The sequence below is a fragment of the Papio anubis genome, chromosome 14, assembly GCF_008728515.1.
Source record: "Papio anubis isolate 15944 chromosome 14, Panubis1.0, whole genome shotgun sequence".
Classification (NCBI taxonomy): domain Eukaryota; kingdom Metazoa; phylum Chordata; class Mammalia; order Primates; family Cercopithecidae; genus Papio; species Papio anubis.
In genome coordinates this window covers 38,741,458-38,758,162 of record NC_044989.1, presented here as the reverse complement: position 1 = coordinate 38,758,162, position 16,705 = coordinate 38,741,458, and the positions used below count along the sequence as shown (strand labels likewise).

At 41.8% G+C, this 16,705-nt stretch overlaps 1 protein-coding gene across 8 annotated transcripts in view; it reads left to right on the top strand.

The window, feature by feature from the left end:
- The first annotated feature begins 10,433 nt into the window (after positions 1-10,433).
- HNRNPLL (heterogeneous nuclear ribonucleoprotein L like) overlaps positions 10,434-16,705 on the top strand; it is a 42,652-nt gene continuing 36,380 nt past the window's right edge. For 4 of the 8 annotated variants that reach the window (XM_021924763.2, XM_021924761.2, XM_021924760.2 and 1 more), the window contains exons 1-2: positions 10,434-10,769; positions 11,607-11,769. In XM_021924763.2, coding sequence (XP_021780455.1) covers positions 10,714-10,769; positions 11,607-11,769 — 219 coding nt within the window. In that variant the 5' untranslated portion in view covers positions 10,434-10,713. Of the gene's footprint in view, positions 10,770-10,870; positions 11,770-16,705 lie in introns of those variants that run through there. The other 4 variants (XM_021924764.2, XM_021924759.2, XM_017947444.2 and 1 more) reach the window with 3 other exon arrangements.

The following is a 16,705-nucleotide window of genomic DNA, read 5'->3' as shown; positions in this document are numbered from 1 at the left end:
AAAAAACAGAGAGTAAGTGTATGTAGCACAAAACTTGGGGGAAAAAAAAGAGAATAAATGTATGTAGCACAAAACTTGAAAAGTGTAAAAGAATACAGTCTAGAGAAAACAAAGCTGTAGTTTCCAGCAATCCATCTAGTTCCCCCATCTGCAGACTTACCAGAGATATGTTAGGTATTGGCTAAAGATGGCCATATCAGCAAATCCCAAAATAAGGTACACAAGCATAATAGAAGTTTGTCTTTCTCAGATAACAGTCTGGAAATGTGAGGTCCAGGCTGGGGTGGCTCTTCTCAGTAAAAATCCTCCAGGTACCCTGTGCCTTCCATCTTGCTTCTCTGCCATCCCTTATATGTTGTGCATGTTGGAAACTAACTCAGTGCCACCTCTGTACTCCTGCACGTGGGAAGGAGAAAGAGAGGATGTGGAGGGCACACAACATTTTTGAAGCAAGTGATGCAGAAGATGTACCTATCATTTTTGTTCCTATTCCATTAGCAAGAACTTTGTCACATGACCACACCTAGATGCAAGGAAGGCTGGGAGATGTAGCCTCTGTGCGGTCAAATGCCCAGCTGAAAACTCTATTACTGCAGAAGAAGGCTGGTGGGGTAGGGGGTTGGGGCATGAGGGAACTGATTTTGTAGTTGTGGGTGTCTAAGAAAGAGAAACAATTCTTTCACAATGTGTCAAGGATGTCACTGGGATTATGAATCATTGAATCTGCCCCAGTATTGAACTGTGATGCCTGGCATGTCACAGCTGCCTCCAAAGAGATCTCTCCCAAATGCCAGGAAGTAAATAAATAGCAATAGATAGAGGCCTGATGCTCCAATCCGTTTAATTTCTAGATCATTTGTCTATTTGACCCATTGTTCTCTTTTTTATATTTGAATCTCAAAGATTAGGGTCTGATAATCTGGAGGTCCCTAGGCAATCATCCTTCTCCACTACAAGACTGGGCAGAGGTAATGTTTTAAAGTTGTGAAGTAGATGACTTTTTTTTTTTTTTTTTTTTGGTGATTTCAGCTTTCTTCACTCATTTTTCTTCTTCTGGCGTCTTCCTTCCCCGGGAAGGGCATCGCACCACACAGGGCCCTTGTGGTGCCCCAGCCATTCAGAATGCCACACCACAGTGCACATAGGATCCCTCAACACATAAGGCTGTGGCTACAGAACTCTCTCTTCTTTTCTCACCCAATAATTATTTCCCTCTAGTGCCCCACCACTAGCTGGATGATGGGGTGGAAATGCTGCTGCTTGTGAAAATAACTCAATCTGACTAGGTAGAAATATTTTGCCTTCCCTAGTTTAAAAGGACTTGAGTTTTGTCTTACTGTCTACAGGACCAAAAACAAAAATTATAGGCTCATTGGTGGTTCATGCCTGTAATCCCAGCACTTTGGGAGGCTGAGGCCGGCGGATTGCCTGAGGCAACCAGGAGGCTGAGGCAGGAGAATTGCTTGAACCTGGGAGACAGAGGTTGCAGTGAGCCGAGATCAGGCCACTGCACTCCAGCCTGGGTGACAGAGCGAGACTCTGTCTCAAAGAAACAAAAACAAAAAACACCAAAAATTACGTCTAAGTTGCAGATATACACATTAGTATTCATGCAGAAGCATTTCCAAGAATCATGTTTTGTACATTTCACTTATTTTTCTGTAAAAAAACATTGCACTATGGAAACAATTAAGCAGATTAGCTTTCTCTCTTCTCCCTTCCTGTGGTCATTTTGGTGCCAGTTGCAGAATAGCTGAAGCCATCTTAGAGACTTTGCTTTCAGACTGAGATAAAATGGTGTATTAGTACTTTCTTCTTTGCACTGAAATCTTTTTTTTTTTTTTTTTTTTTTTTTGGTAGAAAAAAAGAAAAAAACAAAAACACAGGCTTGAGCCACCGCGCCCGGCCTGCACTGAAATCTTATAATAAATCCTTATAACAAGAGTTGATTTGGTAATATGTTAGTTGATTATTGCTATCTTTAGTTCTCTTAATTTGTTGCAAGAATCTTTTTTTTTTTCAATTTTTGCTACTAACAAAAGATTCTAAAAAGAGCACACATGTTGGCCAATTGGCCAAGACTCCTACAGAGACTAGTAAGTCAAATATTGCATCTCTAGACTCTCTTGCACCTATTATTACTTAAGTTTCAACAATCAGAGCCTCTGTAAGATCTGGAAGGCTGTTTCTGCTGCTAGGTTTGGCTTTGGACGCATTATTTTTTCTTCTGTAACAATGGTTCTGGAGGTTCCAGGGTTCACTTATTAGTTTCCTGAATATCAGGAAACATGGGGCGGTGCATCTACTTTGCCAGTGCAGATTATAGTTGGTATGGTGTGATTCTGGAGCTGGCCATGGAAGTGGCAGCTTCCTGATTGTGATGGCTTCCAGAGTGTGGTATGGTGGCGTAGTGCTGGAGCAGTCAGCTTCACAATGAACAACAGCACAGCTCTTCTGGTTCCCCAGTTCTGAGTTATGGTTTTGTGAGTCACTCCTTTAGTAGTTTCAATTCTTTAAGTGCTTTAATACTTCTAGCTTAAACTAACCAGACTGGCTTCTGTTCTTTGCAACTGAACTTTGACTGATAATAGTCTGCTCTATTTGTTTTCAGGATCACTCATGTATTCATTGATCTTTTAGCAAATATTGATTGAGGGCCTTCTTATAAATAGTTGGTGAGATAAATTTTTCTTCAGAGGTATAAAACAATAGTTTTAGTTTACACAAATTATAGGTTGCTTAAAAATTATATTTCTAGGGCCAGGCATGGTGGCTTACTTCTGTAATCTGAGCACTTTGGGAGGCAGAGGTGGGAAGATCACTTGAGATCAGGAGTTCAAGACCAGCCTGGCCACCATAGTGAAACTCTGTCTCTACTAAAAATACAAATATTAGCTGGGTGTGGTGGAGGGTGCCTGTAGTCCCAGCTACTCAGTAGGCTGAGGCATGAAAATCACTTGAACCCAGGAGGTGGAGTTTGCAGTGAGCCAAGATTGTGCCACTGCACTGGAGCCTGGGCAATGGAGCAAGACTCAGTCTTTAAAAAAAAAAAAAAAAAAAGTTATATTTCTAGGAAAGTGTTTCCATCTAAATAAGGCAGAAAAATTAAAAGTTCCAATTCCAATGTACTTACCATAGATAGTTCATATGTCCTTATTGGTATAGTGAAAAGAAGATGGGAATTTAGAGACAAAAGATTAGTCTTTTTGAACTTCACCTGCCAAATGGAGACAGTAAGGACCTTCCCTGTTAGCTTATACAGTTTCTGTGAGAATCAAATTAAGCAATGTATGTGATACTGCTTTGTACATAGTAAAGTGCTATACAGTGCTGGTTATTTATTTGTAGTTAGTAATAATAGTAACTTTATTCTATAAAGTTTTTTACATTAGATGGTTATAATAGCACATTCACATAAAACTATTTTTTGTCTAATTCCTCAATTAAGGGCAAATTCTTATTTTTTAAAGTTTTATTTTAATTTTAAGCTCTGGGATACATGTGCAGGATGTGCAGGTTTGTTACGTCGGCAAACATGTGGCATGGTGGTTTGCTGCACCCATCAACCCATCACCTAGGCATTAAGCACCGCATACATTAGCTATTTATCCTGATGCTCTCCCTTCTCCTGCCCAAATTCTGAGTTTTATATAATGATGTGCTTACAGGTAAATCAGAGAGTAATTACTCACTTTGTAAAGGAATTTCACTTTTGAAAATATTCACATTAGGAAAGTTTTTGTTAAAATGCATCTCTCACATTTATTACAATTGACTGATTTATAAATGTAAATGATATGCATTTTGGTACATCAAGTGCACAAAATGAACCATATCTATGCAGTTATTTGAAAAATGGAATTATATTTTAAAAATGATTTCATTTCAAGTATGGGTGAGGAGCAGATCATATTATAGATCAGTCTTTTGAGACATCTTCATAGACATAATTTGCAAAGCTGACATGCTTTGTTTCATATGCTTCTTTTTCTTGTGGCAGAGAAAGAGAAGCTTAGTTTAGATCAACAAACATCTAGCCAGGCAATGTTCTAGGTGCTGAAGACACAAAGATGAATGAGATCAGTCCAGTCCAATCCTGTGCAATAAGGTAGTCATTTTTATGTGGCCATTGATCACTTAAAGTGTGGCTAGCATGACTGAGACATTGAATTTTACATTTTATTTAATTTTAATTTATTTAAATTTAAATTTAAATAGCCACATGTGATCAGTGTCTACTATATTAGACAACACACGTCTAGGCCAAACCTAGTAGCTGACTTGTGGTTACCGAAGAAAAGATGCATAGGTAAAAAGACTTTTTTTCCTGTTTAAAATAAAGGTGACTGATACAGTTTGGGCTGTGTCCCCACCCAAATCTCAACTTGAATTGTGTCTCCCAGAATTCCTATGTGTTGTGGGAGGGACCCAGGGGGAGGTAATTGAATCATAGGGGCCAGTTTTCCCTATTGTCTTTCTCCCTCATTTTTTTTTTTTTTTTTTTTGAGATGGAGTCTCACTTTGTCACCCAGGCTGTAGTGCAATGGTGTGATGCTGGCTTACTGCAACCTCTTGCTCCCAGGTTCAAGCAATTCTCCTGCCTCGGCCTCCCGAGTAGCTGGGATTACAGGTGCGGGCCACCATGCCCAGCTAATTTTGTATTTTTAGTAGAGACGGGGTTTCACCATGTTAGCCAGGCTGGTCTTGAACTCCCAACCTCAAGTGATCTGTCTGCCTCGGCCTCCCAAAATGCTGGGATTACAGGCAGGAGGTACCACACCTGGCCGCGTGCTATTCTTATGATGGTGAATAAGTCTCACGAGATCTGATGGGTTTATAAGGGGTTTCCATTTTTGCTTCTTCCTCATTTTCGTTTGCCACCACCAGGTAAGAAGTTCCTTTCACCTCCCACCATGATTCTGAGGCCTCACCAGCCACGTGGAACTGTAAGTCCAATTAAACCTCCTTTTCTTCTCAGTCTCGGGTAGGTCTTTATTAGCAGTGTGAAAATGGACTAATACAGTGACCTATTAATTTTCTGGATTTAGGGGTGAAGGTAAGGAAAGTACTGCAATAGTTTCAGAAAGTAAATGGCAACAAGGGAAACAATGATACAATTCTGTTTAAAATATGTCCTATTGATTCAAATGTTCCCTAACATATTCAGAATGCAAAGATATTACCCGCTTCAGAAAGCTGAAGGTAGGGAGGGTGAAAAAACTGAGGTCTAACAAACCTACTTCATGTGTTATCTTTAGCATCCATTGTCCTTTTTATAGTGGTCTCAGTATCAAAGATCAGGGAAGGATGAGCGAATTAGTAAACTTGCTTACAAGGGAAACTTCTTTGATGGGGTGAGATGGGCCATTCTGAAGATATTTTTAATTTGTTCAAATTAAAAGAGACAGAAAAGAAGAGTTAGGAGCTTAAAATTGAATTATTTTTCTTTAGGAGAATCAAAACAATAGAATATTCTGTGAAGTAATTGGGAATGATCAGTAGCACTTTTTTGTCGTTAAGTATGAGCAATTATTTGTTAATTTTATCCATATTTTCATATGCAAGGTGAATTTCATTTGGCAAATTCTATTCACTCTCAACTGTGGACAGAAATGCTATCATTTTGTTCTTTATTAAATTATAATGTATTAACATTATTTTTTAAATGTCTAAAGCAATATCAAGTCACACAAGTCAGAGGGAAAAGTGAAAATAATTTAAATATTATTTCTAAGACTAACGTCAAATGGCTGTAACCAATAACAAGAACCTGAATTGGCTGGGTGCGGTGGCTCACGCCTGTAATCCCAGCACTTTGGGAGGCCGAGGCAGGCAGATCACAAGGTCAGGAGATTGAGACTATCCTGGCTAACACCGTGAAACCCCGTCTCTTCTAAAAATACAAAAAATTAGCCGAGTTTGGTGGCGGGTGCCTGTAGTCCCAGCTACTCGGGAGGCTGAGACAGGAGAATGACGTGAACCTGGGAGGCAGAGCTTGCAGTGAGCTGAGTTTGCGCCACTGCACTCCAGCCTGGGCAACAGAGCAAGACTCCATCTCAAAAAAAAACCCTGAATTTTACCTTTCATTATCTGGTATATGAGTGAGCACTTCTAAGGTTAATCTTTTATTTTTGCAGATTTATCATAGTTTTTTTAAAAGAGGTCAAACACTGTGGCAGCTGGATTCACAGAGCAGCTGTGCATGACGGTTCCTGATAGAGTAGACCACTGTGGTTACACTTGACTACATCTTGAGCTAATAGTGCTTGAGGCATTTCCTGCAGAGAGCATCCTCCTGGAACTGCGGCTTCTTTTGACCATAACTAAGCAAATATAGGTTGAATTAAAGGGGTTAGTTTCAGCAACAGTGCCACAGTGCTCTTTCTCAGTGATCTCTGTCAAACAAGTGTCATCGTCAGAAATAGCGCACTCTGGATTTAACAAAACTTCATAGAAACTAACTGATTTGTCTCTGAATAGCTGGATTTCATGTTAAGTATGTTTGTCTTAATCACAACACACCTCTATGGCTCTAATCCTTTGGAAGTGTGACTCACAATAAGATGTGCATGAAGATTTTACTGGACTTTTACAGGAGTTGAAGCAGGAAACAAAAGTTTTGCATATTCAATGAAATGGCAGCAATATTGGAAATTGAGTTTGGGTATGAGAAACTAATTTGCATCTTTAGTTATTCAAATAATGCATCCATCAGAAAATGGCGACACTTTTCACATAATTTCTGGGGTTTTCTACAGAAATTAAGTTTAAGGCTAGGTGCAGTGGCTTATGCCTGTAATTCTATCACTTTGGGAGGCCAAGGTGGGTGGATTGCATGAGGCCAGGAGTTTACAACCAGTCTGGCCGACATGGTGAAACCCCATCTCTACTAAAAGTACAAACATTAGCCAGACGTGGTGGCACGCACCTGTAATCCCAGCTACTCGGGAGGCTGAGGCACAAGGATCAGGAGGCGGAGCTTGTAGTGAGCCTAGATTGTGCCACTGCACTCCAGCCTGGGTGACAGAGCAAGACCCTGTCTAAAAAAAAAAAAAAAAAAAAAAAAAAAAACAAGAAAAAAGAATTTAAAAATTAACACAAAACAGTGCATTACATTTGTAATTTCCTGTGGAAGTAAATTGAATTTCCTTATACAGATGCAAATGATGAAAGCTATATTCAGCCTTTCCCAGGATTATAGCTACATAAACCCAGGTATAAATTAGTGAATGAAGCTGAGTTCAGTGGCTCATGCCTGTGATCCCAACGCTTTGGGAAGCTAAGGCAGGAGGATCTCTTGAGCCCAGGAGTTTGAGACCAGCCGTGAGACCCCCGTCTTTATTAAAAAAAAAAAAAAATAGCTGGGTGCAGTGGTATGTGCCTGTGGTCCCAGCTACTTGGGAGGCTGGGGTGAGAGGATTGCTTGAGCCCAGGAGGTAGATGCTGCAGTTAGCTATGATTGTGCTACTGCACTCCACAGCCTGGGCAGCAGAGTGAGATCCTGTCTCAAATAAAGAAATAAATAAAAAGGAGAAATTAGTGAAAGAATTAGCATCATTATATAATAAGTGACTATAAATTAGATCTGTATGTCCATGGTAGTAAATAACACAATAATTAAATCATTGGTTTCCTGATGATGAGTACTGGCTCTGGAACCCGATTGCTGGGGTTCTGGTTCTAGCTTTTCAATTTATTAACTGCAGCTTTAGGGCAGGTTTACTTGTTTTCTTTTCTTTTCTGTTTCAACAGGGTTTCACTCCAACACCCAGGCTAGAGTGTAGTGGTGCAATCACGGCTCACTGCAGCCTGGACCTCCCTGGGCTCAGGCAATCCTCCCACCTCATCCTCCTGAGTAGCTGGGATTACAGGCACGCACCACCACTCCAGGCTAATTTTTAAAATTTTTGTAGAAACGGGGTCTTGCCACATTGCCCAGGCTCGTCTCAAACTCCTGGGCTCAAGTGATCTGCCTGCCTCTGCCTCCCTCTGTGCCTGTCCTAAAACAGGTTTCTTAATCTCTCCTAGACTGTTTCTTTAATTGTATAATGGGAAGAGTAATAATAATGCCTCTGGTAGAAGGCTTCTGTCAGAATTTATTGACAAAACCCTTTCAGTGGTTAGCACAGTGACTGACACTTTAAATGTGCTATTAATTATTATATGCATATTATTACATATGGATGCTTGTAGCCTATCTCTTGGGTATAAGCCTTGTTTCCACAACTTGATTGCAAGCTTTGAGAGGGCAGGAACCCTCTCACATAATCCTCTCATCACCTAGCACAGTGTCTTATAAATATAATAGGTCAGTAACAAGATTTAAAACTAAAGGGCAATTTGAGGCTAGATTGATTATAAAGGCCCTTGACTCTCAATTTCCCTAGGTCTGCCCCAAGCCTGTCTCCTACTCCAGTATAACTGGAGTCCCCTTTGAGCTGTGGCAATGGGAGCTCTCGGCTGCTGCCTACTCGACAGCAGCCAATTCAATCAAGCGTTCAGAAAATAGTCAAAGGTCTGAGACCATAATGCATCAGAGGTTCCAGACAGTCCTGGCATTTAGGAGCTGTTTCTGCTTTTCTTAGGTATTTCTGGCTACTGGGCAGTATGTAATTTGTCTCACCTAGGTGAAATCATGTAGAATATAATTTATGTCCTCCCTCTTTAGCTCTTCTCATGGCACGGTGATGAGTTAGCTAGTATTTTCCTTATCAAAGGACCTACTATCACTGTTTGAACAACTCATCTGCAACAAGCTCACATTTCACCCATGGTCAACGAACTGACTGAAGTCCTTTAAAAATGCTTTCTGAGTTTTACTTCTTCAATTTTTTTTTTGTTTTTTGTACTCAACTGGGCTATCACAAAAAGAACACAGTTTAATACTGGTACATACTGGCTTCCACCTGCTGTTTGTGAACGCTGAGCACAGCAGCCCTAGGTTTGGCAAGGCTGGGTTTCCTTACCCATTGGTGTGAGAGTTGCATTGTAACATGGTATAATCCATAGGTTGAATGCAGGGCTTTGAGAGTTTAAAATATTTGCATCTTCACATGAAATATTTGGAAAGTTTGTATAAGGCCTAGTAAATCCAGTTGTGAGTGAATAAAATTTACCAAACTAAATTCACCTAGCATACGAAAATGTACACAAAACAAAATTAACAGGTAGTTGCTCATACTTAAAAGATATTTAGTGCTTCTCATCACTCTTGATTTCACATAATATTCTATTGTTTTCTTTCTCCGAAAAAATAATTGTTTTAAGCTCTCAGCTCTTCTGCCGCTTTTACTTTGAGCAAATTAAAAATATCTTGGGAATGGCCCATCTCACCTCATCAAAGACGTTTCCTTTGTATCAAGTTTATTAATCCGCTCATCCTTTCCTGATCTTTGATACTGAGACAGCTATAAAAAGGACAATGGATGCTAAAGATAACACACGAAGTAGGTTTGTTAGACCTTTTTTTTGACCCTTGGTATCTTCAGCTTTCTGAAGGCCAGGTAGTGTCTGCATTCTGAACATGTTAGGGGACATATGAATCCATAGGACATATTTTAAGCAGAATTGTATCATTGTTTCCCTTGCTGCTATTTTACTTTCCCAAACCATTGCAGAGCTTTTTGCCAATGACATTTTCTCATCTGCAGCCAGCTCTGCGGCTACCTTTTGCTATTTCTTCTGTCGACTTCCATTTTAATTTAAAAAATAAATTTATAATTTTTTTAGTTCTGTTTTGTCAATGTATACCTGCAGCCGCACATACATTTGATTATAGCTGCATAGTATGGAAAATCTTGCAATTGGATTCCAAAATGACAGGCGGTGTAATTTACAACGTACAAAAAGTGTTACATTAAAGCACTCTCAGCAATAAATAAAAATAGCTTTTTTGGAGGAGGAAATAACTTTGGAGAGAACTAGGCTGGAGGAGGAAGCAATCTACACTGCTAGGAAAGGAACAGCCACATCTGGGGAAGCATCTGAGGGACAAGGACAACGGAAACACAAGAGGCTCTTGATCTCAGCTAATCCTCCAAGAGGCACCTGACAGGGGGCAGTTAGGTTACCTTGATTTGCCAGTTTCTCTCCTGAAAGATACACTGGACCTTTATTTCCCAAGGACTACTCATTCAGCATTGTTGAGTACCTAAACTGTGCTGGAGATTGCACAGGAACTGGGCTTGCGAAAATGAAAATTGCACACAGTTCGTGTCTTCTGGCGCTCCCAGAGTTTTAAAAACAGAACATCTTAAGAGGGAGTTATAAGGGGCCCTGTTACAAAAAGAGAGCAGCAACTAAAATCTTGGAAGAGCCCTCAGGACGCCACAGAGGAAGCAAGCTGTGGTCACATAATTTCCAAAGGCTTTTGTATCTTTCGACAATAAATGATCAAGTGAAATACAACACTGTCCGGAAGAGAAAGAATTGGGATGGAGGATGAGATTTTATATGCAAGGATTAAAACATATTTAACTGGAGCAGGGACTTACGGGACAGGCAAGTCCCTTACATTGTCAGTAAAGGGCGCAGGTTACAAACGAGTTGTAACTGTTCAGACCTACGCGCGCCCGCGTGCAGCGCCTCCTGCCGACGCGCGCCTCGCAGCCTTCAGTCGACGCTGACAGCTGTTCTCCAACACCCAGCTAGGGGCGGGAGAGTCCGCCCACTTCTACCAGATTTTGAACACAAAACAGTGGAAAGACCACTTTCATGGCTCCAAGCCGTTTTCTCCCTTCATCGCCTGCAATTTTGGGGCTCTTCGGGGGGTATGTCTGCTGGGATTTTAGAGGTTTTCTTCCTCGTTCTCTTTTGAAGAGGTGACACAAAGCATTTAAATTAGCGGTAGGGCGGTTAACACCCGCAGCCCTGCCCTCCCTGCACTTCTCGTCGCTCGTCCGTGTTCGCTCCACGCCTGGCCTCGGGTAGGAGCCGCACAGCGCCAACGGTCGCTGGGTCGCAACGGCTCCCAGGCGGCGCGCGGCGGACGTTGCGCGCCGGGCCTCGCAGGACGGCAGCGAGTTCAGAAGGCGCGGGGAGGGAGGCGAGGCCGAGCCGCGGGCGGCTTTTGACGAACGGCCCTCACAGCCAATGGAAAACCCGGTCGACTTTCCCGCCCCTGCCAATAGGGAGCAGGACCCGGGCCGGGGGGGCGCTTCCCGCAGGCTGCGGTGGATTCGATCCTGAGCGACGGCCGCGAAGGCGGGGGCGGAGGCTCGGCCTGCGCAGCTGGGAGCGGCTTAGGGGAGGAGGGAAGACCGGAAGCCACGGTCGCGTCCCCATCCTTAGATTCGCTCCTCCGGGCAGGGAGCGGAGACTGAGGAGGAGGGAGAGGCTGGATGTTGGCTCGGTAATTGAGGGGAGCGGCCGCTCCGGAGCCTCTTCCCGGGGCGCCCCCCTCAGTCCGTCCGCGCTTCTCAGCCGCCCGTCTCCTGGCCGCGCAGTCCCCGCGGACGGCCGGGCCGCGGAGACCCTCGCAGAAGAGGCGCTGCCGGCGGCGAGGACTGGCCGGCGGCATCCGAGGCGCGCGTCCCACCGCCACCCCCACCCTCCTGCCCGCCGGTCCCTCCGGCCGCCGCCATGTCCTCCTCCTCTTCCTCCCCCAGGGAGACGTACGAGGAGGACCGGGAGTACGAGAGCCAGGCCAAACGTCTCAAGACCGAGGAGGGGGAGATCGACTACTCGGCCGAGGAAGGCGAGAACCGTCGGGAAGCGACTCCTCGGGGCGGGGGCGATGGCGGAGGCGGTGGCCGGAGCTTCTCCCAACCGGTAACAAAGCGCGGCCCCCCTGTCCGCTGTGCCTGGCTGCTCCCCGGGAAGCCGGGCCGGTTGGCGGGGCCTCGGTGCGGGGCCTCCCGCTCGCTTTATTAGCCTTTTCCGGTGCGCCGGCCCGTTTGGCGAAGCGCCCACTCTTCTCTTTGGGGCTTGTATTCTGGCCTCTACCTGTTTCCCGCATCCCGACTGCGAACCCGGCCCTGTCTTGGCCGCAGGCCCCACAGCGAGTCCACTGCCGGGCCCTGAACTTGGGGAGGGTCGCGGCGCGGCGGCGGCTGGGAGGCGTCGCTTCCGCTCTGGAGGGTTTCGCGGCTCGGAGAGCTCTTTGTTAGTTTAACTCCTCGGGCTCTGGGCCAGCGTCGGGACCACCGGTTCCCTTCAGCCCCTCTGCCCGCAGCATCCGCGCGCTGGTCACCATCCCGGGATGGTTGCGTCGATTCCACCGGGGGCTCTCCGACTCGGATCTATGGAGAGCCGTAATTAAATAACAGATTATGCCTTGGCGTTCACATGCTAGTTCCTTTGAAGGTTTCATTTAAAAAATTTTAAAATTAAACTCTTTATAAGCATGGCGTGCATCCTTTGCTCTACCCAGTTTTGTGATGATTGCTCAGTGCACTTTTTACCTCTTCGGTTACAACACTTTAACAGAAGTGTTGGCCGCTGTTGGTACACCCCTACCTTCAAGTAAGACAAATCTTAAAATTACTAAAGTTTCTCTTTGGTAATTTATTCCAGATTTGCCCCATGAAAGGATGAACTGAGCTAAGGGCTGCATTAAACGCACATTCCCAGAGCGTTGTCTTTCTCTTACCAGAAATGTTAGCGGGAGACAGAAGGAATGTGATCATTTTGTCCACAGCAAGTAGTTAGCTTCAGTTGGATGGAGACTTTAAGGAAACAAAGCGGAGCAAACGTTATTGCCCTTTTTTGGTGCACTTAAGCTGTTTTAATGACTTAGATGTTTTTTAAACATTTAACACATGTGAATTGTGATTAATTCTACAAACTTTAGCAGAATTATGAAATTGTACACATATATCCTACTATTAGGTTAAAAGGATTTTTACCTTACCTTTTAAAAACAAGACGCTCATTAGAAGCCCTTTATAGCCGTTTGAGTTTTTAAATAAAAATAAAAAAGGCTGGTCAGTAGTCCCCAGCGTTACAGTGAGGGCGAACTTTGCAACACATTTAAAAAAGGAACTTTTTCTCTCAGTCTTACGGTGTTAGCTATTACTTTAGATTTTTGTGCCTAGCTATTTGAAATATTCAAAATGTAACTTGGAAGTATGAATGAAGGAAATGGCATTTTTTCTTAGGAAGTTTCAGTTCAAAGCCAACTCTTGTGGAAATTGGTAACAGGAATATAACTGATATTTAGATGTATTTGTTCAGTGTACCGCGTTGCTAGAAATCTTGCTTGAGTTTTTGTGTAGCATCATGAAATGTCTTCAAGCATTTTGGAAAAATACTTAAATCAGTTTAGAAAAAATTTGTTTTTGAAAACAGATAAAGCATTAAATCAGTAGTATTATTTTGGATATTGGGAAGAAAATAACATAATTAATGTATCCAAAGCGAAGTGTATGGAGCGGTGGAAATGGCACTGAGTAGGGTTTGGGGATGGTCAAGAGTCTAGTCTTAGCATACATTTTTTTTTTTTTTTGAGAGGTTCTCTCTCCATGGTCCGCAGCTGGAGTGGAGTGCAGTGGCGCATGATCACGGCTCACTGCAGCCTTGATCTCCCTGGCTCAAGCAATCCTCCTACCTCAGCCTCCCGGGTTGCTGGGACTGCAAGCCCGCATCGCCACGCCGGGCCAATTTTTTTTTTTTTTTTTTTTTTTTTTCCTGTATTTTGTAGAGAAGGGGTTTCACCATGTTGCCAAAGCTAGTCTCTTAACTCTTGGGCTCAAGAGATCCACCTGACTTGGCCTCCCAAAGTGCTGGGATTACAGCCTGAGCCACAGCACCTGGCCTTAGCATACAATTAATGTGAGTCTGAGAAAGTCAGTTTACTACTCTGAGTTCTCTTAGTCTGTAAAATATGAAGGTTGAAACACATACCTTTTTTACCCGAAGCTGTAGTTAAGTGATTAAGGTAATGCTAATGCTGCTTTTAAGTTACCCAGGCGGGAACTGACACAAGCAGATTGAGGTATAACTTTTAATGTTTTGTTTATCTTACTACTGATATGTTTCTTAGGAAAGGGTGACTTGTTTTCATTTAACAGTAAAACCATTATTGTACTATGAAATCTAATGAAGCCTTGTTTATCTTGTTTTTAAATATTTTTCATGTAATTTTTTGATACTGTTTTGAAATCGTGGCAACTATGGAAACCTATACATAATAAAATTCTATTATTAGGATAGGCATTCCCCGGAGAGAAGTTTACTGTCTTATGCTTCTTCGTTCGGAGATTTGGTAATTCATTGTAACTGAAAAGGGTTTTGCACAACTTCAGTGGTCCTTCAGCCGAGAGAAGAAATACCTCTGTGGTCAGACTGTTAGAGTAAATGCAGATTAGGTACAATGATGGCATTCTTTTCAACTCTAGTTGGAAGTTTGTAAAGTGCAAAGTAAGCCTTTGAAGATTTACATTGTTTGGTTTTTTTATGATTAACCTTGAGTGCTTTGATAATATATTAACTAGATTTAAAGAGGAAAATGAATATTTAAGAAAAACATAGTGGTTCTACAAAGGCTCTTAACTTAAAAATTAATGGATAATTGTGAGTGATCATTATGTTGAAGGTATAAAGAGAAATGAGAGAAAAGTTAGTACTTTAGATATGAGAAATAAAACACCCTTCAAATTTATGTCTTCTGGTACCTTTTTTAATAGAGCAAAAAACTCCTAGGGTTTTTCACATTCACTGAGCTGCATTGTTGAATAAAGCTTGATTATAGAGGTTCCTGCCACATATTGTACAGTTATTTTTCTCTTGTGGAGTAGTGTTCTTAAATTTAATAGGCATGACCTTCAAGATCGTATTAATAGTAAGTTTCTGTATCTTCTTACTTTTAAGAAGGCAGCTTGACTTGAAAATATTAAGGCTTCACTTGGCAAAACCACTTGAGGAATTGGAATGGAGTGCTAATTTATTTTGGAGATTTTAAAGTTTTTCTTTTTTCTGCTAGTAAATAAATAGGCAAATCAGATATTAGGTGGTTTGCTGATGAAGTGAAAATTTGTTTCTCAACTTTTAATAAATAGATGTGAAAGATGGCAAAATGCCAAGATAAAATTGTAGCTCCTAGGATTTCGAAACAAAGAATTATACAGCACATAGAAAATCCAGTTTTAATTCAAGATACACTATTCTGTTATACTTGCACAATGTATATTACAGATGATAGCAATATTACTGTGATCTATTATTACATGCATATGGGTTGGGAGATGGGATGAGGTCACTTAGCTCCCACAGGAGAAGTTTAGAAGACTGTAGTAACTACTTCCTGGAAATAAAATAGTTAAAGGTTGTGTGCCCCAGAGGTAAGTGCCAGAGCCTGAAGCTTGCATAGCAGTAGTGTCTTGTGTCTCCTCCAGATAAGCTGTTCTAGTAGAATGAGGATTTTTAGGCCTAGTTTGGGGAAAGAAATGAAAAGTAGTAGGTTTTACCATCTTTTGGTTTTAGACTGTTTCTTCATGTTAGTACGTTACGGTGAAAAGAGCTGTTCATAGAGCCAGTAGCACAATCAAGGCGAGTATATTGGCTCTGTTAACAAGCTTTTTCACTTAACCTTCCTGGAACTCAGTGATCTCTAACCTCATTTAAAACATGATAATTGAGCTTCTACCATATATCAGGTGATGGGGCTATGATAGTGAAAAAATATTAGATATCTAAAAATCTGTGGTTCTACATCATGTGTTGCATTTTTTGCCTCCATGAAATTGAATCCAACTTTCAGGACTTACAGTCACAGCAACAACTTAGATAAGCTTAAGGAAAACAAAAAGGGAGCGGGGTAGAAGATTTATTGGCCTGTGTAACTGGGAAAGCCAAATTGTGACACTGGTTTTAGGAATGGCTGGATCCGGGGATTTAGATGATGTCATAGAGACTTGATTCTCTTTCCATGTTTCAATTCTCCTTTTCTCTTGTGTAGTGGTAAAGCTAGGCTGACGTTCTTATAGCTAGCAGCTAAAGAGCATCCTGTCTTTCCCAGCCTGTATTTATCCCTTCTTATCAAGCATTTTTGATCTTCCGCTCTTCCCCCATCTAATTAATCACCAGGCCACCTCTGAGGTTGAGGAGGCATGACCGTGTGATTGAAAATACCCATGTATGATAATAATACGGAGTTGTTTTTATTGGTTTTTTTTGCATGTTTTTATTTTTAAGCAGAAGGGGTAAGGAGTTCTGGGTAGGCAAAACTAAATGATTCCTATTATATGAACAACAAAAAAAGTTTATTTTTTAAAAAGTTACTTCACTCATATGGCTATGATTTTACATCTTTGCTCTGTTATGTGATCAAATGTACTGAAAAACTTAGGATAGGAAAGTTAGTTTCCCCATATTTTAGATGTGCTTCTTTACAAAGAGGAAAAGACCAGGAGACGTAATTATTTAATTTAGTAAGGAAAAAATGTGATTAAACATTGTGTGGGTTAAAATGATATTTACAGCTGCCCATTAAAACTTTGTCCCTTGATCTATATGAAGTGTCCAGAGTAAGATAGGTGATGGTTTTATGTCTGGAAATACTGTACCCATTCTTGGGACTACACTGATAAATTTTAATGTATCCAGACAAAGCTTACCGGAATGGAGAAGGCACTACAAGTTGCATCATAAAAGGAGTGACAGAAGAACCTGGAGGATATTTCGCCTGAAGAGTAAACTTAGGTGTGACTTAATAAATCATTACAAATATTGGTAATTGAAAGATTATGTAGAAGAAGGAAATGTAGAT